The sequence below is a fragment of the Martes martes genome (assembly GCF_963455335.1).
Source record: "Martes martes genome assembly, chromosome: 5".
NCBI classification, from domain to species: Eukaryota; Metazoa; Chordata; class Mammalia; order Carnivora; family Mustelidae; genus Martes; species Martes martes.
In genome coordinates this window covers 88,134,464-88,162,165 of record NC_137892.1, presented here as the reverse complement: position 1 = coordinate 88,162,165, position 27,702 = coordinate 88,134,464, and the positions used below count along the sequence as shown (strand labels likewise).

Genomic DNA, 27,702 nt, shown 5'->3' with positions numbered 1-27,702 from the left:
GTTTCCTAAATTATGTTTGATGGTTGAATCCCAAATTATATCTGATTATGTCTGATATAATTCTAAGTATACAGAGAGGAAATTTTTAAGACAGTTATAAATGGGGATGGTAAAGGGATGTAAAGGGAGGTAAGTTTTCCACCCTGCTCTTGAACTGGTAAAATGACCATACCAGTAAACTGTAATAAGTTATGTATGGAGCAACCACAATAAAAGCTATACAATGTGATAACAGTTTTAAAAAACACTACAGATATATCAAAGTGGAACTCTAAAAAATATTCTAATAACCCACAGGAAGGTAGGAAAAAGAAAAGAGAGAAACAAAAAAAAACCCCTAAAGAACAAATAGAAAACAAAAAATGTTAGGCTTATGCTCTAATATCAGTTATTACATTACATGTAAATGGTGTAAACACACCAATTAAAGCAAAGAGATTGATTAAAAATTGTCCAACTGCATGCTGTCTACAAGAAACTTCACTTCAAATATGATATAGGCAGATTGAATGAAAAAGGTAGGAAATGTATTATGCAAGGTTTAATAAAAATATATCAAGAGTGACCATACTAATGTCAGATAAAGTAGACATGAGAGGGAAGAAAATGACCAGAAAGTGACAAACTAGGACATTATATAACAATAGAAGAAGACAGAGCATTCCTATGTATTCCATATATATTTAGTATGTATATACCAAGTAACAAAGTTGAAAATTTCGTGAAGCAAAAATTGGCAGAAGTGGAAGGAAAAATAGATCTACAATCAAAGTTGGATATTTCAGCACCCTCTCTTAACAAGTGATAGAACAACTTAAGACAGAAAATCAGCAAGAACTCAGAACTAAACAACACCATCAACCGACAGAATCTAATCTGTATTTATGAAATTCCTAGCCAAAAACACCAGAATGTGCATTCTTTCCAAATGCTTCCAGAAAATATACAAGATAAACTACATAAGCAAGGCCATAACACAAACTTCAATTTAAAAGAACTAAAATCATACAGTGTGGGTTCTCCGGTCACAATGGAATCAAACTAAAAAAGCAATAACATAAAAATACAGGAAAATCTTCAAACATGTGAAACTAAATAACACACTTCTAATTAATCCCTGAATCAAAGACAAAGTCTCAAAAGATATAAAAACTATATCAAGCTGAATAGAAAATGAAAAGACAGGAGCACCTGTGTGGCTCAGTCAGTTAAGTGGTTAAGTGTTTGCCTTTGGCTCAGGTCATGATCCTGGGGTCCTGGGATTGAGCCCCCACATGAGGCTTCCTGCTCAGTGGGGAGTCTGCTTCTCCCTTTCCCTCTGCCTGCCACTCCCCTGCTTGTGCTCTCTGTCAAATAAATAAATCAAATCTTTTTTTTTTTAAAGAAGAAAAGGAAAAGACAACAAAGCTAAAGCAGTGCAGAGAGGGATATCTATAACACTAAACACATACATTAGAAAAGAGGAAAAGCTTCAAATCAATTATCTAGTCTCCCACCTCAAGAATCTAGAAAAAGAACAGTAAAATACACCCAAAACAAGCAGGGGAAACAGGAAGAAGGAAGGAAATTAATAATAATAATAATAAATAAATAAAAATAATAGAAGAAACCAACAAAATCCAAAATAAAAATAAAATAAAAATAAAAATAAAATAAAATAAAATAAAAATAAAAATAGAGAAAATCAATGAAATAAGAAGCCGGTTCTTTGTTGTTTTTTTAGAGGGGGAAAGAGAGAGAGAGAGAGAATCTTAAGCAGGCTACATGCCCAGCGCAGAGTCACAGGGCTCAGTGGTCTCACAACCCTGAGACCATGAGCTCAACTGAAATCAAGAGTTGGAAGCTTAACTACCTGAGCCACCTAGAAGCCCCTCAAATCCTTTATATTTTCAAACTTTTCTGCACCATTTCTCCCATCAATTCAGAGGGTTCTTTAAGTTATTGCTTACATATTTCCATCTTGGTCCTGAATTAGTGTTTTTCTTTGGATACAGCTAAATTAAATAAGGTTTTTAAGAGATGCATAACAAAATTAAAGATTTGGGAGATTAATCTTGAAGGTTAGTCTTTTTCATTTTTAGTAAACTTGAAGAATTTTTATGTTTTTCATTTTTTGTTTTAAATTTTATTTTATTTAAATTCAATTAATTAACTTATAGTGCATTATTAGTATCATAGGTAGAGTTCAGTTATTTATCATTTGCATATAACACCCAGTGCTCATTACATCATGTTGCCCTCCTTAATGTCCATCACCTAGTTACCCCATCCCCCCACCCTCCTCCCTATCTGCAACCTCAGTTTGTTTCCTATAGTTAAAAGTTTCGTATGGTTTGTGTCCCTCTCTGATTTTGTCTTTATCTTATTTTTCCCTCCCTTCCTTATTTTTTTTTAAAATTTTATTTATTTGACACACAGAGAGAGATCACAAGTAAGCAGAGAGGCAGGCAGAGAGAGAGGGGGAAGCAGGCTCCCTGCCAAGCAGAGAAACCAATGCGGGGCTCAATTCTAGGACCCTGAGATCATGACCCAAGCCGAAGGCAGAGGCTTTAACCCACTGAGCCACCCAGGCGCACCCCCCCTTCCTTAATCGATCGATCCTCTGTTTTATTTCTTAAATTCCACATATGAGTGAAGTCATATGAAAGTTTTTCTCTAATTTGACTGATTTCACTTAGCATAATGCCCTCTAGTTCCATTCGCGGCATTGCAAATGGTAATATTTCATTTTTGATGGCTGAGTAATATTCCATTGTAGATATATTCTACATCCTCTTTATCCATTGGTCTATTGATGGACATCTGGGCTCTTTCCATAGTTCCATAGTGGACTGTTGTGGACACTGCTGCTATAAACATTGGGGTACAGGTGCCCCTTTGGATGCTGTGTTTGTATCTTTAGGGTAAATACCTAGTAGTGCAATTGCTGTGTCATAGGGTAGCTCTATTTTCAACTTTTTGAGGAACGTTCATACTGTTTTCCAGAGTGGCTGCACCAGCTTGCATTCCCACCAACAGTGTAAGAATGTTCCCCTTTCTTCACATCCTTGCTAACATTTGTTATTTCCTGACTTGTTAATTTTAGCCACTCTGAGTGGTGTGATGTGGTATCTCATTGTGGTTTTAATCTGTATTTCCCTGATGCTGAGGGATGTTGAACATTTTTTCATGTGTCTAGTGGCCATTTGTATGTTTTCTTTGGAGAAATGTCTGTTCATGTCTTCTGCCCATTTCTTGACTGCATTATTTATTTTTTGGGTGTTGAGTTTGATAAGTTCCTTATAGATGTTGGATACTAACCCTTTATCTGATAAGACTTTGCAAATTTCTTCTCCCATTGTGTAGGCTGTCTTTTGGTTTTGTCGACTATTTCCTTTCCTATGCAAAAGTTTTTTATCTTGAAGAAGTTCCAATAGTTTGCTTTTGTTTCCCTTACCTTTGGAGACATGTCTAGCAAGAAATTGTTGCAGCTGAGGTCAAAGAGGTCCTCCTGTATTCTCCTCTAGGATTTTGATGGATTCTCACATTCAGAACTTGAAGAATTTTTAAAATTTATAATGGAATGTAAAGAAAACAAACATTTGTAGCATAAAAATGGAAACCAGTTTGATCAGCTATGCAATAATTGTAAGGTAACTAAACAAAATTGAGGTTAATATACTTTACAATGTTTCATCAAAGTATTATTTCATCTCACTGATAATAATCAGTTAAATTAATCTTAATGAGCTGTCACTTCACATAAGCATACATGAGCATAATGAGCATAAGGCATGGTGGGGTTTTTTTACATTGTTTACCTTTCCATGTTGTGTCCAGAGAAGACCAAGATTTTGCCACCTAATTATTAAAATTAAGTTGGAAAATATGATTAAAGATTCCCAGTGAATGATGGAAATATTCTATATCTTGAAATAGGTGTGGGTTACATGGATGGATCCATTTGTACAATTAAGATTGGCGCACTTCAATTTGTGTAAACATTACCTTAAGAAAAGACCTATACAAAAACAAACATTGAGTGGGAAGTGGAGAGTGGAGGGGAAGGTATAGATGAAACAAGACAAGATATGAAGCCGGGTAATGTGTACATGGAAGTTACGCGGTTTGCTTTGAATGTGTTGAACTTTTCCCACAAATGTTAGTGAGTTATTACTTATGAGACAAGTTTATAAATGTCAATTCAGTTCTATTCTAGCAAAGGAAAGCAGAAGAGAATAAAGCAGAGAAGCATTCTCCTGAAAGAATCTAAAGTAATCCATTTCCATACAAAGGCAGTGTCTTCACATTCCAACCGATAGCCTTGGATGATACATTAAGATATCATTTTTTTTCTCTCATAACAAGCAATGTTCTCAAAGAAATTTCAGTGATCTAAATTGAGTTTCACCGATACAGTACTGCTAGTAAAATTTGCTTTAAAATGAAAAATAATTCAGTAATCTATATGTGAAGATGCCTGGTGGCCCTGCAGGCAAAGAGAATGCACAAAGGACTACACAGATGCCAGGGATGCCATCAAGCTGGAATCGGAATGCCCACGGAAGGAAGGAAGCACTTAGAATTGAGCTGGAAATAACTTTGTTTCAAAGAGGAAACTAAACCCATCTAATATGTTTATGATTGCTGGTTTTACTTCATCAGTTTAGGCTTCTTAAGGAAGTCTATTCTCAGTAACATTTATCAAGTGAACCATGGAGGCTGGTCACAGTGATCTTATTTTTATCCTTCTGGGTAGATAGAGATGTTTTTTAACTGCAAAATTATTTCATCCATTCAGAGTTTAGACTTTATTTAGCTTTACTTGTTTTACCTAGAGTTGAAACATCTTGAAAAATATCTTCATTTTTAGGGGAACCTAGGTGGCTCAGTCGGTTAAGCATCTGCCTTCAGCTGGGGTCATGATCTCAGGGTCCTGGGATCAAGCTGAGCAGGGAGCCTGCTTCTCCCTCTACCCCTGTTCCTGCTCTCTTTCGCTGTCTCTCTCTCTCTCAAATAAATAAAGTCTTTTTAAAAAATCTTCATTTTTAATCTTCCACCATTTTGGCTCTTACCGAAGTGAACTTTGGTTGAACTCAATTGATTTCACCTTTCAAGAAATATGAAATAAATCTGAAGTGAGATTATGTTTGGCATATTTTGTGTTCTTATCTGTGCACTGACCCATTTCATGTATTCTGATACTTAAAGACATATTTTCCTATTTATCTGAGCAGAAAGTGGTGATAGAAATGAGTATAGCCATGATGAACCATCATTGAATTCTGTGGAATTCCATCAAATGTAATTCACTACCCTATTTGGTGTTTATTCAGAGCAACTAGTGTCAACCTTGTTGTAAGAGGATAGTAGAGGTGATTCTTGAATGTTCTCTGCGTCTCATTATGTCTTTACAACATGATAATGTATTTAGGACTTGATTAATTAATATAGGAGGGAAATTTGATTTAAAAGTTATAATAAAATGAACAAACCTAATAAAATCATGACCAATTCTACCCATATTAAATGAAGTAAAATCCTAAAATGCCTACTTATGACAGGTGGATTGTTGCTAGTTCCTCTTTTAAAGATTTATTTATTTGATGGGGCACCTAGGTGGCTCAGTGGGTTAAAGCCGCTACCTTCTTCTCGGGTGGTGATCTCGGGGTCCTGGGATCGAGCCCCGCATCGGGCTCCCTGCTCAGCAGGAGCAGGGAACCTGCATCCCCTGCCCCCTCTGCCTGCCTCTGCCTACTTGTGATCTTTGTCTGTCAAAAATCTTTTTAAGAAGACATTTATGGGGCGCCTGGGTGGCTCAGTCGGTTAAGCCGCTGCCTTCGGCTCAGGTCATGATCCCAGGGTCCTGGGATTGAGTCCCACATCGGGCTCTCTGCTCAGCAGGGAGCCTGCTTCTCCCCACCCCCCCACCCTCCTGCCTCTCTGCCTACTTGTGATCTCTGTCTGTCGAATAAATAAAATCTTTAAAAAAAAAAAAGACATATTTATTTGAGAGAGAGTGCAGCAGTGAGGGACAGTGGAAGAGGGAAAGAGTCTTAAGCAGACTCACAGGAAGCTCAGAGCCATCTCGGGGCTCTGTCTCACAACCTAGAGATCATAACATGAGCCGAAACTGAGTCCCAGGCTTAGCTGACTGCATCACCCAGGTGCCCCACTAGTTCCTCTTTTAAATAACTTAACTGATAAGATACTTATAAGTATTTGTTGGCTTCAAATTTCTTCCTAATAGCCTAATTGTTCCCTTACTGTGCAGGTGTAACCACAAAATAAATTAAGTCTGTTGTTGATGCCATTTTATGAGCCATATAACTTACAGAAGTAATTGTTTATAATTGGTATTGCTAACCAAATTTTACATTTTGTATAGTTTATTGACTTGCTGGGACGATTAAACAGGATACTTCTTGGATTCACAAATCACACTACCCAACAGAGATAAATTTCACTGCCAAAGAATAAAAATTGATTATAGCAAGTTTACATTACCTGAGGGCATGATTCTTAAACATTCGTATGCATGAGAATCACTTAGATTGAAGTGCAGATTTTCAGCCCTTAGCTCCACCATAAAATTTCATTCAAGGTCTGGAGGGAAACCCAGGAATCAACCTTGAAAAAAAAAAACAACTCATGACTCCCAAGTAATTATTTATGCATATAGTTCACATACTACAATTTGAGAAACACTGACTCCACTTGAAAGTCTTTATAAGGCTCAGATTTTGAAACTGGTATTGCCTGTATGCACCTCCTGAAGTTACTAATTTGAACGCGTGGTGGCAGTGCAGGCTAAGAGAGTGAATAAGAGCTCTGCAGATTCGGTGAACTCCATTTTACTCAGAAGCCCCCCACCCCCCAGTAGAGAACACATTTACAGCTAAAGCTAAGACAGAAGTATTCAGGAAGGCACTCGTCACCACACAAGTTATAAGACAAATTCGAAATTCAACAAAGACATTTCGGAGGGTCGATGGTGGACGTGCTGATGGGGACTGGAAAAGGATTTTCTTCTCTGGGATCAGACATAATGGGGATGGTGCAAACAAAAGTACATCGCAAGAAAAGGCAAGTGGCAATTTTCATTATATGGATGCTTTTGTGGGAAGCCGGTTCAGAATCGATTCAATATTCTGTATTGGAGGAATCAGAAACTGGCACATTTGTGGCCAATTTGATAAAGGACCTGGGACTCAGGAGAGGAGAACTGGCTGCACGGGGTGCCCAGGTTGTTTTCAAGGGGAACAGACAGTACTTGCAGCTTGACCCAAAGACCTATGATTTACGGCTAAATGAGAAACTGGACCGGGAAGACCTGTGCGGCTCCACTGAGCCATGTGTGCTACCTTTCCAAGTGTTACTGGAAAATCCCTTGCAGTTTTTTCAGGCTGCTTTACGAGTCACAGATATAAATGACCACGCCCCAGAGTTCCCAGCCAGAGAAATGCTACTAAAAATATCAGAAATTACTGCACCAGGAAAGCTATCTCCTTTGAAAATGGCACAGGATTTAGACGTGGGTAGCAACAGTCTTCAGAGCTACATAATCAGCTCCAATCCTCATTTCCACGTTCTCACTCGCAATCGCAGCGATGGCAGGAAGTTCCCGGAGCTGGTGCTAGACAAAGCGCTGGACCGCGAGGAGCAGCCTGAGTTTAGGCTTACCCTCACAGCGCTGGATGGTGGGTCTCCGCCCCGGTCTGGGACCACGGAGATTCAGATCCTGGTCTTGGACATCAATGACAATGCTCCAGAGTTTGCTCAGGAGCTCTATGAGGCACAAATCTCTGAAAACAATTCCCTGGGCTCCCTGATTATCACCGTCTCAGCAAGAGATTTAGATGCAGGATCCTTTGGGGAGGTATCTTATGCCCTATTTCAGGTAGATGACATTAATCAACCCTTCGAAATAAACGCAATTACAGGAGAAGTTCGACTGAGAAAGACTTTGGATTTTGAGGAATTTCAATCTTATCATTTGGATATTGAGGCTACAGATAGCGGGGGACTATCAGGAAAGTGTTCTTTAGTCATCAAGGTTCTGGACGTAAATGACAACCCTCCTCAATTAACCATGTCCTCACTCATTAGTCCCATTCCCGAAAACCTGCCAGAAATCATAGTAGCAGTTTTCAGTGTGTCAGATGCAGATTCCGGACAAAATCAACAGGTTATTTGTTCTATAGATGACAATCTGCCCTTTCTTCTAAGACCATCAGTCGAAAACTTCTACACCTTGGTAACTGAAGGAGCGCTGGATAGAGAGAGCCAGGCCGAGTACAACATCACCATCACCGTCACCGACCTGGGGACCCCCAGGCTGAAAACCCAACTCAACCTAACGGTGACGGTGTCCGACGTCAACGACAACGCCCCGGCCTTCAGCCAGACGACCTACACCCTGCGCGTCCGCGAGAACAACAGCCCCGCCCTGCACATCGGCAGCGTGAGCGCCACCGACAGAGACGCGGGCGCCAACGCCCAGGTCACCTACTCGCTGCTGCCGCCCCACGACCCGCAGCTGCCGCTGGGCTCGCTGGTGTCCATCAACGCGGACAACGGGCAGCTGTTCGCGCTCAGGTCGCTGGATTTCGAGGCGCTGCAGGCGTTCGAGTTCCGCGTGCGCGCGGCCGACCGCGGCTCGCCGGCGCTCAGCAGCCAGGCGCTGGTGCGCGTGCTGGTGGCGGACGCCAACGACAACGCGCCGTTCGTGCTGTACCCGCTGCAGAACGGCTCGGCGCCCTGCACCGAGCTGGTGCCCCGGGCGGCCGAGGCGGGCTACCTGGTGGCCAAGGTGGTGGCGGTGGACGGCGACTCGGGCCAGAACGCCTGGCTGTCGTACCAGCTGCTCAAGGCCACGGAGCCCGGGCTGTTCGGCGTGTGGGCGCACAACGGCGAGGTGCGCACGGCGCGGCCGCTGAGCGAGCGCGACGCCGTCAAGCACAGGCTGCTGGTGCTGGTCCGGGACCACGGCGAGCCGCCGCTGTCGGCCAGCGTCACGCTGCACGTGCTGCTGGTGGACGGCTTCTCGCAGCCCTACCTGCCGCTGCCCGACGCGGCGGCGGCCGAGGCCCGCGCCGACCCGCTCACCGTCTACCTGGTGGTGGCCTTGGCGTCCGTGTCGTCGCTCTTCCTGTTCTCGGTGCTGGTGTTCGTGGCGGTGCGGCTGTGCAGGAGGAGCCGGGCGGCGTCGGGGGGCGGCTGCTCGGTGCCCGAGGGCCCGTTTCCGGGCCACCTGGTGGACGTCAGCGGCGCGGGGACCCTGTCCCACAGCTACCAGTATGAGGTGTGTCTGAGGGGAGGATCTGGGACCGGCGAGTTCAAGTTCCTCAAACCTATTATGCCCAACTTCCCTCCCCAGGGCACTGGAAAGGAAATGGAGGAAAACCCCACGGTTCGGGATAGTTTCCTATTCAGCTAAGTATTGGATTATCCTATTAAGCCCTACTTAATAAGTTTGAAAATCTCTTTTTACTTAGTTACATGTTATGATAGTCTGTTCTTTAATTATTTTACTACACTTTAAGTTGAAAAAAATCAGATACTCGTTATACACAGTGCTTTCCCTATATCATGCTTAGTAGATTTGTATTACTGTCAACTATATTTGACAATCTGAATAAAAACTAAATTTTATTTGCATAATTTAAAAATTTTGAAATTCAATCATCTATTCATTTTAGAAAAATTGTAATACAAAGCCCTTAAGTAAGATTGTGTATCTAACTATTGGTGACAACTGTCATCACTATTACTATGAAGGGAAATTCTTAAAGTGTGAGTGTTTTGGGGTGCCTGGCTATCTCAGTTGGTAGAGAATGTGACTCTTGATCTCATTGGTGAATTCAAGCCCCATACTGGGCATACAGCCTACTAAAAAAAAAAAAAAGAATAAAATGGGAGTGTTTGATATTATGTAATCTGCAGTGTAAGTCTCATTTTGGGGGAATGGCTACAATGTGAATAGTTAAAGATAAATACTAAAGATGGCTAAATGCTAAGATAACCATTTATATGTATGTGTATTTCAATATACCACAGTAGTCAATACATTTTTCTATACATATAAACTTTGCAAAGTGTCAATAAATTAAAATCCAGTTTGTGAGCTTCATGTAAGTGTATGATAGTATTTTTAATAATACCAAGCCAAATATAAATGCATAATATTTGATGAATGTTATTAACATTCCAACAGTGAATTTTAAAAATTAATTTTCAAGGAATACAGAAAAATGTTAATATTCTCTTCACAATGCAGTACCTTTGTTAATAAGTGAAATTAAATATCATTCTTTTACTTTCTTTCTAAACAAACTACCCTTCACACACCCTAAACTCTATTACAGAATATAAAATGTTGAGAGTACATTTTATCTCCTTGTCTTTGTCTGCCAATCTGAAAATTCAAATGTATCTTTTTAAAGATTTTATTTATTTATTTGAGAAGGAGAGAGAGCACAGCAGGGGGGAGTGGCAGGCAGAGGGAGAGAGAGAAGCAACAAGAGGGAAAGGGAGAAGTAGGCTATAGGTTTTGATCCCAGGACCCTGGGATTAGGACCTGAGCTGAAGGCAGACACTTAACCGACTGAGCTACCCAGGTCTCCTTAAAATGCATTATTTAATAAAATCCAAATTATTTTTTTCAAACTCTTCCTCCTAGTTTCTCAAGCTTTTACATGTGTGATACCTGCCAAGAACTATGTAAGTAATTAATGGCAGGTTATTAGGTAACATCATAAATAAAGTGTTGTGTAAGTATCAACTAAATTAATCATAAAATCATTCACTTTCACAGTTTAGGTTATATTTGTCTTGTGTTGGTTTTATTTGTAGTACTTTAAGAAAAATTTCTCCTTTCAACTCTCCATCAGTTGGGCAATTTATAATAAACTGATAGCTGAGTGAATATTTTATTTTTATCCTTCATTAAAATGGAACTAGGCTTAACAAAATTATATTTGGCTGAGGTTTGTGTCCAAATAAGTGAACTGTCATAAATGATTACAGTTGGTACAATGAGTAGAGGGGACACTTACTGTTTTTTATTCTTTGATACGTATCCCCCCCACCTTGGAAAAGCATTCTTCTTTGGGGGAAACTAATTTTCCTGCTAGTGTCATTGCAACCACTTGACTTTAGTCGGTTCTCTGGTGTTTTTCAATATATCCATTTCCATAGTGCCAGGAGATGTACACTGGGATGGGCCACTGTCCAATGTTGAGAGGTAGAACCCTTCCTGAGAAAGTATATCTTTGAGCCCATTTTTTATCTTCTACATGTTTGTAGAAAAGACACTGTCTGAATTCTGAACTTACATTGATTTCTAACAAACAAATGGCCATTTCCTCTTAGTCTTACTGGGCATGGCACAGAGTGAATTTATGAAGAAAAAATTGCCAAAGGCTATCTAGCCCAGAGACCAAAAAAAATCACATTTTAAGTTTTTTTCAGAAGTTACAGGCACATTGCAATTTGGGAGTAGAAAGTGGATTTTAAAATTCTTAATTTCTAACACAGTACAGCAAATTAGTATTTTTGTAATTCAATGTAGGGACCCAAGAGCAATAATTTTGTGTTTAACTTACCATTTTATCTCCAGAAGCTGGAAAAATGCCTGCATAGAGAAATACTGGTTAAATGAATAAATGAATTTGTCTTGGGCAGAGTTTTGTATACTGAACTTATACCTTTAAGGAAGATGAATATAGATATAGATAGGTAAGTATTACTGTTGGTCTCACAAATATTGTTAGTTACCTGAAGAATACTGCACAATGGGGTGGAAGGGAGTTTACAATCCAAAAGGCTTCCTATTTGTTTTAACTGTTGCTTGATGCTTTGAAATGAAAAACAAAACCTGCAACCAAAAAACCAAAAACTGAAGTTGTAAGGCAGGACGCTTGGTGGCGCTGCAGGCTAAGAAAGTGAAAAACTATCTCTGCAGACTAGGTAATAGCGGTTTCTCGCTACTTGAAAAGGAAACGTTTTAGACTATTGGGGGATAGTAGGTTACAGGGAGGCCGCTATCCCCATGTCCGTCAATGTTAGGAACTAACTCAAGATTATTGAATCAAGATAGCAGAGTTGACTGCACAGTAATTATTTTGTGATTAAATACTGCATCTTTTGGACCCCGAAGAACAATGGAGTCACCGCTACCCAAAGCGCCACAGAAAAGGCAAGTGACCGCCATTATTATCCTAATACTGTTAATACTGTGGGAAGTGGGGAGTACGACCATTAAGTATTCGGTTCTAGAGGAGAGGGAGAGCGGCTCCTTTGTGACCAACCTCGCAAAAGATCTGGGGCTTGGCTTAGGGGAGCTGGCCGCGCGGGGTGCTCGAATTCTTTCCAAAGGGAATCAACAGTATTTGCAGCTCGAGCAGAAGAGTGGGAATTTGCTGCTAAAAGAAAAATTGGACCGGGAAGAATTGTGCGGTGACACAGATCCATGTATACTGCATTTCCAGGTGTTACTAAAAAGCCCAGTGCGGTTTATTCAAGGTGAACTACAGCTACAAGATGTAAATGACCATGCTCCAGAATTCCTGGAAAATGAAATCCTCCTGAAAATCTCAGAAAGCAGTCATCCAGGGACTGCATTTCCTTTGAAAATAGCTCAAGATTTAGATGTGGGCAGTAACACAGTTCAGAACTACACCATTAGCACCAACTCCCATTTTCACCTTTTCACTCGAAATCACAGCGATGGCAGGAGATACCCTGAGCTGGTGCTGGACAAAGCGCTGGACCGGGAGGAGCAGTCAGAGCTCAGGTTAACACTCACGGCCCTGGATGGTGGGTCACCGCCTAGGACTGGGACTTCTCAGGTTCTCATCCTAATCTTGGACATAAATGATAATGCTCCTGAATTTGCCCAGCTGCTCTATGAGGTGCAAATCCCAGAAAACAGCCCCATAGGCTCCCTTGTCATCACTGTGACTGCTAGAGATTTAGATGCTGGGACCCACGGAGAACTCTCCTACTCATTTTTTCAATCCTCAAATCAAGTAATTCAGGCCTTTGAAATAAACTCAGTCACCGGGGAAATTCGATTAAAAAAAATGTTGGATTTTGAAGAAATTCAGTCTTATCGTATGGAAATTGAGGCCTTGGATGGCGGGGGACTATCAGGAAAATGCTCTATAGCCGTAGTAGTGATGGATGTAAACGACAACACTCCTGAACTGACTATGTCAGTATTCACCAGTGATATCCCAGAAAATACCCCTCACACGGTGGTGGCTATTTTTGGAATTTCAGATCCAGACTCCGGTGAAAATGGCAAAACGAAGTGTTCCATCCAAGACCATCTCCCCTTCCTTCTGAAACTTACTGTAGAAAATTTCTACACCTTAGTAACTGAAGGAGCGCTGGACAGAGAGAGCCAGGCCGAGTACAACATCACCATCACCGTCACCGACCTGGGGACCCCCAGGCTGAAAACCCAGCACAACCTAACGGTGACGGTGTCCGACGTCAACGACAACGCCCCGGCCTTCAGCCAGACGACCTACACCCTGCGCGTCCGCGAGAACAACAGCCCCGCCCTGCACATCGGCAGCGTGAGCGCCACCGACAGAGACGCGGGCGCCAACGCCCAGGTCACCTACTCGCTGCTGCCGCCCCACGACCCGCAGCTGCCGCTGGGCTCGCTGGTGTCCATCAACGCGGACAACGGGCAGCTGTTCGCGCTCAGGTCGCTGGATTTCGAGGCGCTGCAGGCGTTCGAGTTCCGCGTGCGCGCGGCCGACCGCGGCTCGCCGGCGCTCAGCAGCCAGGCGCTGGTGCGCGTGCTGGTGGCGGACGCCAACGACAACGCGCCGTTCGTGCTGTACCCGCTGCAGAACGGCTCGGCGCCCTGCACCGAGCTGGTGCCCCGGGCGGCCGAGGCGGGCTACCTGGTGGCCAAGGTGGTGGCGGTGGACGGCGACTCGGGCCAGAACGCCTGGCTGTCGTACCAGCTGCTCAAGGCCACGGAGCCCGGGCTGTTCGGCGTGTGGGCGCACAACGGCGAGGTGCGCACGGCGCGGCCGCTGAGCGAGCGCGACGCCGTCAAGCACAGGCTGCTGGTGCTGGTCCGGGACCACGGCGAGCCGCCGCTGTCGGCCAGCGTCACGCTGCACGTGCTGCTGGTGGACGGCTTCTCGCAGCCCTACCTGCCGCTGCCCGACGCGGCGGCGGCCGAGGCCCGCGCCGACCCGCTCACCGTCTACCTGGTGGTGGCCTTGGCGTCCGTGTCGTCGCTCTTCCTGTTCTCGGTGCTGGTGTTCGTGGCGGTGCGGCTGTGCAGGAGGAGCCGGGCGGCGTCGGGGGGCGGCTGCTCGGTGCCCGAGGGCCCGTTTCCGGGCCACCTGGTGGACGTCAGCGGCGCGGGGACCCTGTCCCACAGCTACCAGTATGAGGTGTGTCTGAGGGGAGGCTCAGGGACCAATGAATTCAAGTTCCTCAAGCCCATTATCCCCAACTTCGTGGGTGAAGGGGCTGATAGGGGCACGGAGGAAAACTCTCACTTTAGAAATCAGTTTGGGTTCAGTTAGGCATCTCACTTTAAGAGGAGATAAATGATAATATTAACTAATGCATTATTAGTTCCTAACTGGTTCATTCACATAAAGAGCTACATTTTCATACATTAATAATTATTGTATTTACAGTTATTTTAGCTTGTTGAAGTATTTTACATTATGAATCTCTAAGTGTTTGTTGTTTTTGCTGTTGTAGTTTTTAGCCAAGTCACATTTTGCATGTTCATACAATAGTGAAGAAATAGTGTTTCTCAGTTTAGGGGGTCAGGAAATATTTTCAGATTCCTGATGTTTGAGCTTGTTCACCGATAGCTTCTTATGACTAAGAGAATTGTGGTTTTTTTTATTACCAGCATAATGTCCTGTAACTGATGGCTTTCAATTTTAAAAATACTTCTCATTTATACAATAATTTTTGTTACCTTGGAATTGGTTGGATTTCTCTAGTGTTGTTTTGAAAACACTATAATCTTTCCTCAAAGGAACTAGTATTTTATGTGGATGTTTTCTAAGTTGAGTATTTTCTTTAAAAATTGGTATCTTTGAAGGGCGCCTGGGTGGCTCAGTGGGTTAAGCCTCTGCCTTCAGTTCAGATTATGATTTCAGGGTCCTGGGATTGAGCCCCGCATTGCATTGGGCTCTCTGCTCAGCAGGGAGCCTGCTTCCCCCTCTCTCTGCTTGCCTCTCTGCCTATTTGTGATCTCTCTCTCTCTCTGTCAAATAAAGAAAATCTTTAGAGAAAATTGGAATATTTGAGCAAGACTCTGATACAATGTTAAAGCATTCAATCCCTGTTAAATAGAAAAAGTAGAAAAGATATTGGTAGACTAGTGATTACTTTTTCCATAATAAATGCTTGGGTATGTAAGTTATGATTCTCATTCTTTTAAAAAAAAATATATATATATAATATAGTCACATGATTCAAACACATTCAATGTGAACAGAAAACAAAGTATTTTTTTTTCTTTTTCAAATTTTTATTTAAAGTCTAGTTAGGTGGGGAGCCTGGGTGGCTCAGTGGGTTAAGCCTCTGCCTTCAGCTCGGGTCATGATCTCAGGGTTCTGAGATCATGCCCCACATTAGGCTCTCTGCTCAGCGGGAAGCCTGCTTCCTCCTCTATCTCTGCCTGCTGCTCTGCCTACTTATGATCTCTCTCTGTGTGTGTGTCAAATAAATAAATACAATCTTTAAAAAATTAAGTCTAGTTAACGTACAGTATAATATTGGTTTTTGGAGAATTTAGTGATTCATCACTTACATATAACACCCAGTGCTCATCATAACAAGTGCCGTCCTTAATGCCCATCTCCCATTTAGCCTATCCCTCACCCACCTCCCTCCATCAGCCCTCAGTTTTTCCTCTATCATGAAGAGACTTTCATAGTTTGTTTCCCTCTCTTTTCCCCCTCTCATATGTTCATCTGTTTTGTTTCTTAAATTCCATATATGAGAGAAATCATGGTATTTGTCTTTCTCTGACTTATTTCACTTAGAATAATACACTCTAGCTCCATCCACATTGTTGCAAATGGCAAGAATTCATTCTTTTCGATGACTGAGTAATAGTCCACTCTAAATATAGACTACATCTTCTTTATCCATTCATCAGTTGATGCACATTTGGGCTCATTCCATAGTTTGCCTATTGATGCTACAAACATTGCAGGCATGTACCTCTTCAAAACTATATTTTTGTATGCTTTGGGTAAATGCTAGTAGTGCAGTGCCGGACCCGAGGGTAGTTCTATTTTTAACTTTTTGAGGAAACTCCATACTGGAAAACATGGGAAATTAACATCATTATTTCAGCACTCAAATAATTATTAAGTCAATATCCTCAAAATATTTCTATGAATGCATATAATAATACGTTAATAAGTGAAAATAATTTCATAAAATGGATCTATAATAAATTGGTAGATTGATAATTAAAACTACCATGTTTTACTTGAATGTAGTAAAGCAAAATTATATGAAACTATAGATCTGCTTAAGCTTAGATAAATAATTCCTATAAGGTAAAAAAAAAAAAGAATATGATGCATATTAAGATATTAGCATCAGTTAACTGCTTGCTTAAAAATGAGCAAAGAGGGGCCCCTGGGTGGCTCAGTGGGTTAATCCTCTGCCTTCAGCTCCGGTCATGATCTCAGGGTCCTGGGATGGATCCCCGCATCGGGCTTTCTGCTCATTGGGGAGCCTGCTTCCCCCACTCTCTCTGCCTACTTGTGATCTCTCTCTCTCTGTCAAATAAATAAAAATCTTTTTAAAAAATGAGCAAAGAAACATTCTTAGACATCCTCCATCCTCTCTTCACCTTACTTTATGCTTTTTTAAATATATAGTACTTTATCAATGTTTATAGTATTTACAGTGTATTTTAAAGGATAATCCTCATAATTGTTTAGACCTTTTATTTTTGTAAAGATTTTATTAATTTGAGAGAGAGAGCACAAGCAGGGGGAGTGGCAGAGGAAGAGGGAAGGAGAAGCAGGCTCCTCACTGAGCAGGGAGCCCTACAGGGTGCTCCATCCCAAGATCCCAAGATCATGACCCAAGCTGTAGGCAGACACTTACTGGACTGAGCTCCTAGACCTTTTATGTTTTAAAGTCAGTGTACCTTTTCAGTCTGTTTATGCAAGTGTTCAAGCATGTCATTTATTTACTTGTGTATGGTAAACATAATTGGTTTTTAAGTCTGAAGTTTTAAAAGCTGAAGTTTGAGTCTGTTTCTGCTGTATTATTGCTGATTCTTCTCATGCATGTTATCTGTGTTTCTTTGTGTGACTCATATGGTTGACTGCCCTTGAACTTTTATTTGTAGGATGTCCTCAAAGCCTAGGTTGCTTGTTTCATTCTTCATAATGTATTTTCATTGGTTTCAGCTAGGACCCTTGAATTGCTATCAATCAGTAGGGAACCACTGCAAACCAAGTTTATGGGTTGATGTTTCTCACAACTCCAACATATGCATATCGAAAATATAAACACACATGAGGACCAACCTGTAGCTAGTTTCCCAGACATCTTTTCTTTTTCTTTTGCTCTACTTGACATCAGGGGGACTTCTATATATTTTCCTGGAGTTGGGGAGACAGAGCATCTTTATATTTCTTAATATATACTGTATAAACATTTATATATGTGTGTGTGTTTATGTTTATGTGTGTGGGGGGGTGTAGCCCTGGGGTATCCCTTAAAATGGAGAGGATCTTTGTATAATATGCAGCAATGAAATATTCATAGGGAAAACCAATGTAAACTACTAACATTACCGTGACCATTTGAGGAAAAAGATGTAATAAAACCGCAAAGACCCTTGGGGGTAAAAAAAGAAATCACTCCCTTTGCAGTTCCTTTAACCGGCCATCTTTTTGTTCTATTCTTGAAAACGTGAATAACATCCACAAAACGCAAGGTGGCGCTGCTGGCTAAAAAGAGGGGGAAATACCCGCACAAAGGACGTTACAAATTACAATGTTCAGAGGAAAAGCTGGCCAGACAAGAAAAGTAGAGGAGAGGAGACGCTGGTGATGGGTTTGGGGAAAAGTGGGACTCCTCCCCACGACCATTGCTATTATCCAGCTCATTTCTAAGGATTCGGTTTCTGCCATTTCTGAGAGCTGCTTGAGGCCGAGTGAACGTGGTTTTGAAAGATTGCTTAAACAAAGAATGGAGGCCAGAGTGGTGCACGCATTGCAGAAAAGGCAAGTGTTACTTCTTTGTGTGTTTCTGGGAGTGTCTTGGGCTGGCGCAGAACCACTTCGGTATTTTGTGGCAGAGGAAACGGAGAGAGGGACCTTTCTGGCCAACCTAGCAATTGATCTGGGGTTGGGGGCGGGGGAACTGTCAGCTCGGGGATGTAGAATTGTTTCAGATGAGACCACAGGATTTTTACTCCTCAATCTGCTTACTGGTGATTTACTTCTAAATGAGAAATTAGACCGAGAGGAACTGTGTGGCCCCACAGAGCCGTGTGTGTTGCCTTTCCAGTTGTTACTTGAAAAGCCTTTTCAGATTTTCCGTGCTGAACTATGGGTCAGAGACATCAACGATCATTCTCCAGTATTTCTAGATAGAGAGATTACCTTGAACATACTAGAAAGTACCACTCCAGGGGCAACATTTCTCCTAGAAAGTGCACAGGATTCAGATGTTGGAATCAACAACCTGAGAAACTACACCGTCAGCTCCAATGTTTATTTCCATATTAATGTCCATGATAATGGGGAAGGGAATGTTTATCCCGAATTGGTACTGGATAAAGTGCTGGATCGTGAAGAGGTTCCTGAGCTGCGTTTAACCCTCACCGCCTTGGATGGCGGCTCTCCGCCCAGATCCGGGACCACCCTCATACGCATCCTGGTTTTGGACATAAATGACAACGTCCCTGAATTCGTAGAGTCGCTTTACAAGGTCCAGGTGCCTGAGAACAGCCCTGTTGGTTCCCTGGTTGTCACTGTGTCAGCTAGAGATTTAGATACCGGAAGTAATGGAGAAATCCTCTATGCATTTTTTTACGCTACTGAAAGAATTCTCAAAACGTTTCGAATCAATTCAACATCTGGCAATCTTCATCTTAAAGCCGAATTGAACTACGAGGCAATACAAACTTATACATTAACTATTCAGGCCAAAGATGGTGGAGGGCTTTCTGGAAAATGTACTGTGGTGGTCCATGTAACAGATATAAACGATAATCCACCAGAACTGCTCATGTCGTCACTTACTAGCCCAATTGCAGAAAACTCACCAGAGACAGTAGTCTCTGTTTTTAGGATTAGAGACAGAGATTCAGGGAACAATGCAAAGATGGTGTGCTCCATCCAAGACCATCTCCCCTTCGTCCTGAAGCCATCAGTAGAGAATTTCTACACCTTGGTAACAGAGAGACCCCTAGACAGAGAGAGCCAGGCCGAATACAACATCACCATCACCGTCACCGACCTGGGGACCCCCAGGCTGAAAACCCAGCACAACCTAACGGTGACGGTGTCCGACGTCAACGACAACGCCCCGGCCTTCAGCCAGACGACCTACACCCTGCGCGTCCGCGAGAACAACAGCCCCGCCCTGCACATCGGCAGCGTGAGCGCCACCGACAGAGACGCGGGCGCCAACGCCCAGGTCACCTACTCGCTGCTGCCGCCCCACGACCCGCAGCTGCCGCTGGGCTCGCTGGTGTCCATCAACGCGGACAACGGGCAGCTGTTCGCGCTCAGGTCGCTGGATTTCGAGGCGCTGCAGGCGTTCGAGTTCCGCGTGCGCGCGGCCGACCGCGGCTCGCCGGCGCTCAGCAGCCAGGCGCTGGTGCGCGTGCTGGTGGCGGACGCCAACGACAACGCGCCGTTCGTGCTGTACCCGCTGCAGAACGGCTCGGCGCCCTGCACCGAGCTGGTGCCCCGGGCGGCCGAGGCGGGCTACCTGGTGGCCAAGGTGGTGGCGGTGGACGGCGACTCGGGCCAGAACGCCTGGCTGTCGTACCAGCTGCTCAAGGCCACGGAGCCCGGGCTGTTCGGCGTGTGGGCGCACAACGGCGAGGTGCGCACGGCGCGGCCGCTGAGCGAGCGCGACGCCGTCAAGCACAGGCTGCTGGTGCTGGTCCGGGACCACGGCGAGCCGCCGCTGTCGGCCAGCGTCACGCTGCACGTGCTGCTGGTGGACGGCTTCTCGCAGCCCTACCTGCCGCTGCCCGACGCGGCGGCGGCCGAGGCCCGCGCCGACCCGCTCACCGTCTACCTGGTGGTGGCCTTGGCGTCCGTGTCGTCGCTCTTCCTGTTCTCGGTGCTGGTGTTCGTGGCGGTGCGGCTGTGCAGGAGGAGCCGGGCGGCGTCGGGGGGCGGCTGCTCGGTGCCCGAGGGCCCGTTTCCGGGCCACCTGGTGGACGTCAGCGGCGCGGGGACCCTGTCCCACAGCTACCAGTATGAGGTGTGTCTGAGGGGAGGATCTGGGACCGGCGAGTTCAAGTTCCTCAAGCCCATTATCCCTAATCTGCAGTTTCAGAGCACAGGAAGGGAAGTGGAAGAATATCCGTCATGTCAGAATGATTTGGGTTTCTGATAAAGGATGAAAAATAAAAGCCCATATTGTGATTTTAAGTATATTTTAATTAGGAAATTCATCCCGAGTTACCTGTACAGAATTGCTTTCATATTATTTCAAACATCGTTAAAGTCCTAGAACAAATTTTTTCGCAGAGAAACGGATCCTGCCTTAGCCCTAGGAAGCTTCCACAAAGCATGGAATGTATATGTTTTGTAGTTTATCTCAAACAATTATGCATTGTTTGCAATGTATTACATGATAAATATTGTTTGAGATCTTTTAAGTTGGTTTTGTCTTTAAAGTTTATTGCTACTCATTTTTTTGAGTTGGAGTGCTGTACTATACCTATTCTTAGTTTTAGAAGTATATGTTGTTAGGATTCCTGGGTGGCTCAGTTGGTTAAGCGTCTGCCTTTGGCTCAGGTCATGATCCCAGGGTTCTGGAATTGAGCCTGGAATTGGGCTCCCTGCTTAGTGGGGAGCCTGCTTCTCTCTCTGCCTGCTACTTCCCCTGCTTGTGTTCTCAGACAAATAATAAAAAAAATCTTTTAAAAATAGGAGTATAGTTTGTAAAGTATCTTTTAAAGCTTTTTAAAAAGCACTTATTGTGCATCCTACACTATGTTAACTCTTTTAATCTTAGAAGTAAGCCTATGGGGTATTTTTGGAAATGAGCAAATAGACTTCTATGGAGAGGTCCAGTGAATTCATTAGGGTCACCAACTAATAAATGGTAGAGCTAAGCAACTCTCCTAGATCTGTCTGACTCTGAGAACTTGCTATGATGCTATATTGTTTTCCGTCATTAGATATTACCTGGAAAGTTTCTTCCTGATTAAGGAGAAGAAATCTTATCATGTTAATATTCCTGTTCAGTCTTTCCTGCTTTTGAAAATAATAATGTATGTAGTAGTCTGTGGTTATATGTTCTTATATATCAACAATCCAGCTTTTCTGGATCCATTATTCAACTATTATTATTAAAGCTGTGATCTGACCAAAACTAAAGTAAGAAGCTATTGGAAGATCAATCTGTGCTTTCTCCTTATCTGAACACATGACCTTCATTTCACTGAAAATTTAATGGTCCTGAATAGAAACAATACATAAATTTTGATTGTTTTATTAGTTTATTTTTTCTCACATTGCAGTAATTCTTCTACAGTGGTCCCTACCTTCTTTTGAAACATGTTTTCCTTCCTTAATTGTAAAGTTTATCTTTAAAAACTTTCCTATTCAATATGCTGCAGTGCTGAATCAGGAAGGTATAAGAAAATAATAGTTTAAATATGTCATATTAAAGAAACAAATTATCAAATTGCTTAGAGATTCTGAAGAGTTAAGGAGAAGCTTTGTTTGTTATAATCTGTCACTGCTTTTTCTTTAACAATTATCCAAATAGTTTTTATATAACTGTATTCTGAATGTATTATAAGTAAAGTACTAGTAACTCTTAAAATAGTACTATTACTGTGAATTACTATTGGGATATAGTCTCAGGGCAAAAGAAAAAACCCTCATAGCAGTAAAATCTTAAATTGTTTTCATAGTGTCAAGATAAAATTATCCAGTTTTTCCAATAAATCAATGAAAGGGAAAAAGTGAGGAGGGAATTTTACACGATGAAAGAAATTAAGACACATACCAAGCAAATGTAATGCTTGGTGGATCTTGTTTGGGTCTTGATTCAAACAACCATAACAGCTTTGAAAGAACTGGAGAAATTTGAATCTAGGTGGATATTAAATAATGTTAACCTAATTTCTTGGTTTGGGGAATGACATTGTAGTTGGGATTTTAAGTCATTAAAAGTTGGAGATGTATAATGAAGTATTTATGGGTGAAAACTTAGTTTGAGTTGGGAAAATGATGGACAGATAAAGTGGGCAATTATGGCATAATATTGGTAATCGTTGAAGCTAGTTATGAGTATCTGAAGAGTCATCATACTATTCTTCTTTTGGATTTCTCATAATAACAATTTTTTTTTACTAATGACACTGTAAGAAGAGGAGTAAACAAAATTAGGACATCCTTCTGAGATACAGAATCACCACTGCAGTTAGAAAGGATAGCTCTATTAAAAAACTCTCCAGCCTTTCCTTGTTTCATCATTTGACATGATAACTTCTATCTGAATAATCCTGCCCATGCATTCTACCACATGAATCTTGGGTGTTTTTCTAGTCATGGCAATGGATGCATGTAAACTCTGCTACCTGAGGGCATCAAATATACATGCCTGGGGTGTGTGTGTGTGTGCGCACATGCAAGGTTAATATCTGTCTCTGTTCCTCATCTGTAAGGTGGGGAAACTCACTGTAGTCCTATGTGGTGGATATGTCCACCTTACAGATAAGGAAACTGAGACAGAGGTTAAATAATTTGTCCAAAGTTCATAGCTACTAATTATTCCCATAGTTCATGGCAATAAAAGTATGTAACTCTGGAAGTTTTCTATATGACTCCAACTGTATATTTTAAAGAATTTTCTGAATATATTCTCTCAGGTAGGCTGTTACATAAATATTTTCTTTTTGCTGAAAGGAGAAAAGTAGAAAGTCCCTAGTAGTGTTTTTTTCTCTTGTGTGGCCCTCAGACAATTGTCTACACCATAAAGTATAGGGATGGTAAAGGTAAGGCTCCATATAGTATACACAGGCAAGAGTTAGGAATACTGCATCTGTTTTCATCCCCAAAAATGTAAGATCCTATGACGACGCCTGGTGGCGCTGCAGGATAAGAAGGTACAAACCAGCACTGCAGCTGCAGCTCCATTAACAGGCAAAACTACGCTGCAGAACTTGGAAGCCCACGGGAAGCTTGGAGGCCACAGGAGGGAAGGCTGGGAGGACTGAGTCCTCTGATAGGACCACTCACTGGAATATTTCCGAGGTATCTTGGGAAAGAGCCACGATCTTGGATTCTGAAGTCTTTACAGTTCTGCAGAACCACCCTCTGGGGAGGCTTTACAAGACAAGAACAATGGAGACCGGCGGGAAGCTCATTTGCAGACAAAGGCAAGTTCTTTTATTCTTTCTCCTATTGGGCTTATCTCAGGCGGGTTTGGAACCTAGGCGCTATTCTGTGGTGGAGGAAACTGAAGGGCGATCATTTGTAACCAATTTAGCAAAGGACCTGGGTCTGGGTCAGAGGGAACTCTCCAAGCGGGGAGCTAGGGTCATTTCCAAAGGGAACAAACTACATTTGCAGCTTGATCGGGAAACTGGAGATTTGTTGCTAAATGAAAAACTGGACCGGGAGGAATTGTGTGGTCACACAGACCCATGTGTGCTGCGTTTCCAGGTATTGCTAGAAAATCCCTTAGAGTTTTTTCAAGCTGAGTTACAAGTAATAGATATCAATGACCATTCCCCAGTATTCATAGACAGAGACATGTTGCTAAAAATACCAGAGAGCAGTCCACCTGGAACTACATTTCCACTGAAGAATGCTCAGGATGTGGACGTGGGCCAAAATAATATTAAGAACTATGTAATTAGCCCCAATTCCCACTTTCGGGTCCTTACCCGCAATCGCAGCGATGGCAGCAAATATCCTGAACTGGTGCTGGACAAAGTGCTAGATCGGGAGCAGGAACCTGAGCTTAGGTTAACCCTTACAGCTCAGGATGGCGGCTCTCCACCCAGGTCTGGCATCGCTCAGATCTACATCGAAGTCGTGGACATCAATGATAATGCCCCTGAATTTGAGCAGCCTCTATACAGGGTGCAGATTCCTGAGGACAGTCCCATTGGCTTCCTGATTGTCACAGTTTCTGCTATGGATGTCGACACAGGAGTCAATGGAGAGATTTTCTATTCACTTTTCCAAGCTTCTGAGGAGATTTGTAAAGCCTTCGAGATCCACCCTGAGACAGGAGAAATTCGACTGAAAAAACAACTTGATTTTGAAAGAATACAGTTCTATGAGGTCAATATCGAGGCCAGAGATGGCGGCAGCCTTTCTGGAAAATGCACCGTTCTGATTCAAGTTACGGATGTGAACGACAATGCCCCAGAAGTCACCCTGTCTGCGTTTACTAGACACATACCTGAGAACTCGCCTGAAGCTGTGGTTGCAGTTCTCAGTGTTTCAGACCTTGATTCGGAAGAAAACGGGAAAATAAATTGCTCCATTCAGGACGATCTACCCTTTCTTCTGAAATCTTCCTTGGAAAATTTTTACACCCTAGTAACAGAGGGACCGCTGGACAGAGAGAGCAGAGCGGAATACAACATCACCATCACCGTCACCGACCTGGGGACCCCCAGGCTGAAAACCCAGCACAACCTAACAGTGACGGTGTCCGACGTCAACGACAACGCCCCGGCCTTCAGCCAGACGACCTACACCCTGCGCGTCCGCGAGAACAACAGCCCCGCCCTGCACATCGGCAGCGTGAGCGCCACCGACAGAGACGCGGGCGCCAACGCCCAGGTCACCTACTCGCTGCTGCCGCCCCACGACCCGCAGCTGCCGCTGGGCTCGCTGGTGTCCATCAACGCGGACAACGGGCAGCTGTTCGCGCTCAGGTCGCTGGATTTCGAGGCGCTGCAGGCGTTCGAGTTCCGCGTGCGCGCGGCCGACCGCGGCTCGCCGGCGCTCAGCAGCCAGGCGCTGGTGCGCGTGCTGGTGGCGGACGCCAACGACAACGCGCCGTTCGTGCTGTACCCGCTGCAGAACGGCTCGGCGCCCTGCACCGAGCTGGTGCCCCGGGCGGCCGAGGCGGGCTACCTGGTGGCCAAGGTGGTGGCGGTGGACGGCGACTCGGGCCAGAACGCCTGGCTGTCGTACCAGCTGCTCAAGGCCACGGAGCCCGGGCTGTTCGGCGTGTGGGCGCACAACGGCGAGGTGCGCACGGCGCGGCCGCTGAGCGAGCGCGACGCCGTCAAGCACAGGCTGCTGGTGCTGGTCCGGGACCACGGCGAGCCGCCGCTGTCGGCCAGCGTCACGCTGCACGTGCTGCTGGTGGACGGCTTCTCGCAGCCCTACCTGCCGCTGCCCGACGCGGCGGCGGCCGAGGCCCGCGCCGACCCGCTCACCGTCTACCTGGTGGTGGCCTTGGCGTCCGTGTCGTCGCTCTTCCTGTTCTCGGTGCTGGTGTTCGTGGCGGTGCGGCTGTGCAGGAGGAGCCGGGCGGCGTCGGGGGGCGGCTGCTCGGTGCCCGAGGGCCCGTTTCCGGGCCACCTGGTGGACGTCAGCGGCGCGGGGACCCTGTCCCACAGCTACCAGTATGAGGTGTGTCTGAGGGGAGGATCTGGGACCGGCGAGTTCAAGTTCCTCAAGCCAATCATGCCCAATTTCCAGGGCCACTCCCCTGGGCCAACAGAAGAAAACCCCAACTTTGGTTTTAGTATTCAGTGACTGTATTTTTTTTTTCCTATTACAGATATTTTAAATTGGTAAATTCAAGGTATGGATTTTCTGGCAACCTATTAAGAATTTTAAAATCTCACTGCCTGCAAATTTTCTTATATTACCCATTTGTTTTAAAGAAAAGTATCCTTTCTTCATTAGTAGAAGAAGATGCATGGTCCTAATTTTGTTCTCAAAACACTAATGAAGTCAGTAGTTGTACAAATTCTTGTGGAATAGCTTTGGAATAGATTAGGAAAGCAGCAGAAAATTAATTCTATGTGATCAATTGTATTTCTTAAATTCTTATTTTAAATCATTAGGTAAATAAGAGCAGTAAGACACTAACACACGAAGTATGCCTAATGGGCAAGGAAATACCTAGTACAGTGAGAATCTGGTTCTTGCTTTATTCTGCTCTCATAGCTCTTCACTCTGATAATTGTTTTCTTTTAAAATACACTAACTGTGCTTCCTTTCATTAATATACTAGTGTTAATTTAATGTAATTATTTTATTGCCTTCCATTTAGTGTCATTGCTGTTAACAGGGGAAGTAGCTACATTATGTTTATCCAGTGACATGAAATAGCATAGTAGTAAAATTGACTTTTTCTGAGAAACATTGAGCATGTGTGACAGAAAATGCAGTGGCCACCCAAATCCATTGATCTTTCTTAATAACAGGTTCCAAATTTCATGTAGGGCATTAGTATGTTTATTCAAAAGAATACATTTTCTTACCTTGGCAGTGGAATGGAGTATTTGACTAGTTTATTGCCAATGGAATGTATATACACATGTTGTAGGAGACTTCCAAGAAGGCTATTTAGTTAGAGAAGTCCTTCTCTAACTGCTCCTTATAGCCAGGAATGTGTAAGTCGTAGCTGGAACACAATTAGCCTTGTTGGACCATAAAACAATACTAAGGATGGGAATAATGTACAAAGACAAGTCAGTATAGAATAAACTTAAAAGAGATGAGGATCTCTGGTATTATGGAGTCATCATATCATCCCTGAGTACCTACTTCTGAGCTTTTTTTTTTTTACTTGAGAAATAAAGGAACTTATATCTCATTAACCCACCATCATTTTAGATTTTGAGCTACCTCCAGTGGATTCCAATCCTAAAGCTTTAACCGTAAGGTTTTTTATTAAAATGTTATTCAATGTAGTAAAATGCACAGATCTTAAGTATATAGTTTGATAGAACTGATCATTTCAAGCTCTTATTCTTGGTTTCTAAATTAGTTTAAAGTAGAATACAGTGCTTTACTTTCATTATTTAATCCTATGCCAGGGGAGTTGGCATATTACCCTCTTTTACACATGAGAAAACTGAAGTTTAGAAAGGTTAGTAACTTGCTAACAATTCAAAAGTAATGAAAGGAAAAATTTGAAATATATTCTATTTGAATGTAATACTTCAGTTCTTAATCCATGTGTTATAATGGCAGTCAGGTAGCATTGTCTTTTTAACTAAGGAAAATGAAATTTATCTATTCCATGAACTGAACTCCTATGCAGAAAAGTAACTTCGAGTGCATAATTTGTACTTGTTTCTTTACTCTAGAGCAAAACATTACTCTGGACCAGTAGATCCAAACTTCTTATAGAAGCACTGACTTAAATAAGCTGGGTCAGACAACACAATTAATCTTCATTAGGAGCAAAACAGTCTGATCATTTTCCTTTATCTTTTCAGCATATCACATTCATTATTGCAGATATGAATGCCCCAAATGAGGAATAGAATTAATCTATGGT

At 43.2% G+C, this 27,702-nt stretch overlaps 4 protein-coding genes across 4 annotated transcripts in view; all 4 read left to right on the top strand.

The window, feature by feature from the left end:
* LOC308343808 (protocadherin beta-7-like) overlaps nucleotides 1-20,592 on the top strand; it is a gene marked incomplete at both ends in the record, with an annotated part of 58,809 nt that extends 38,217 nt beyond the window's left edge. Inside the window, one exon of the mRNA XM_080804982.1 lies at nucleotides 18,526-20,592. Coding sequence (XP_080661108.1) covers nucleotides 18,526-20,592 — 2,067 coding nt within the window. The remainder of the gene's footprint in view (nucleotides 1-18,525) is intronic.
* LOC308343814 (protocadherin beta-6-like) lies at nucleotides 6,998-9,865 on the top strand. The gene has a single exon (XM_080804988.1). It carries the CDS (start codon nucleotides 7,028-7,030, stop codon nucleotides 9,416-9,418), a length of 2,391 nt encoding a protein of 796 aa, XP_080661114.1. The 5' UTR covers nucleotides 6,998-7,027; the 3' UTR covers nucleotides 9,419-9,865.
* Nucleotides 12,144-14,540, top strand: LOC308343807 (protocadherin beta-17-like; the record flags this gene model as incomplete). The annotated part of the gene is made up of 1 exon (XM_080804981.1): nucleotides 12,144-14,540. One exon carries the CDS (start codon nucleotides 12,144-12,146, stop codon nucleotides 14,538-14,540), a length of 2,397 nt encoding a protein of 798 aa, XP_080661107.1.
* Nucleotides 20,593-23,561: 2,969 nt separating the features above from the next.
* On the top strand, nucleotides 23,562-25,943 carry PCDHB8 (protocadherin beta 8; the record flags this gene model as incomplete). Its single annotated transcript, XM_080804985.1, has 1 exon — nucleotides 23,562-25,943. The coding sequence occupies one exon, from the start codon at nucleotides 23,562-23,564 to the stop codon at nucleotides 25,941-25,943; it is 2,382 nt and encodes a 793-aa protein (XP_080661111.1).
* Between the last annotated feature and the right edge of the window lie 1,759 nt (nucleotides 25,944-27,702).

Excerpts from the sequence above, each read along its gene's own strand:
- LOC308343814 (XM_080804988.1), top strand. The coding sequence starts at position 7,028 with ATGGGGATGGTGCAAACAAAAGTACATCGCAAGAAAAGGCAAGTGGCA.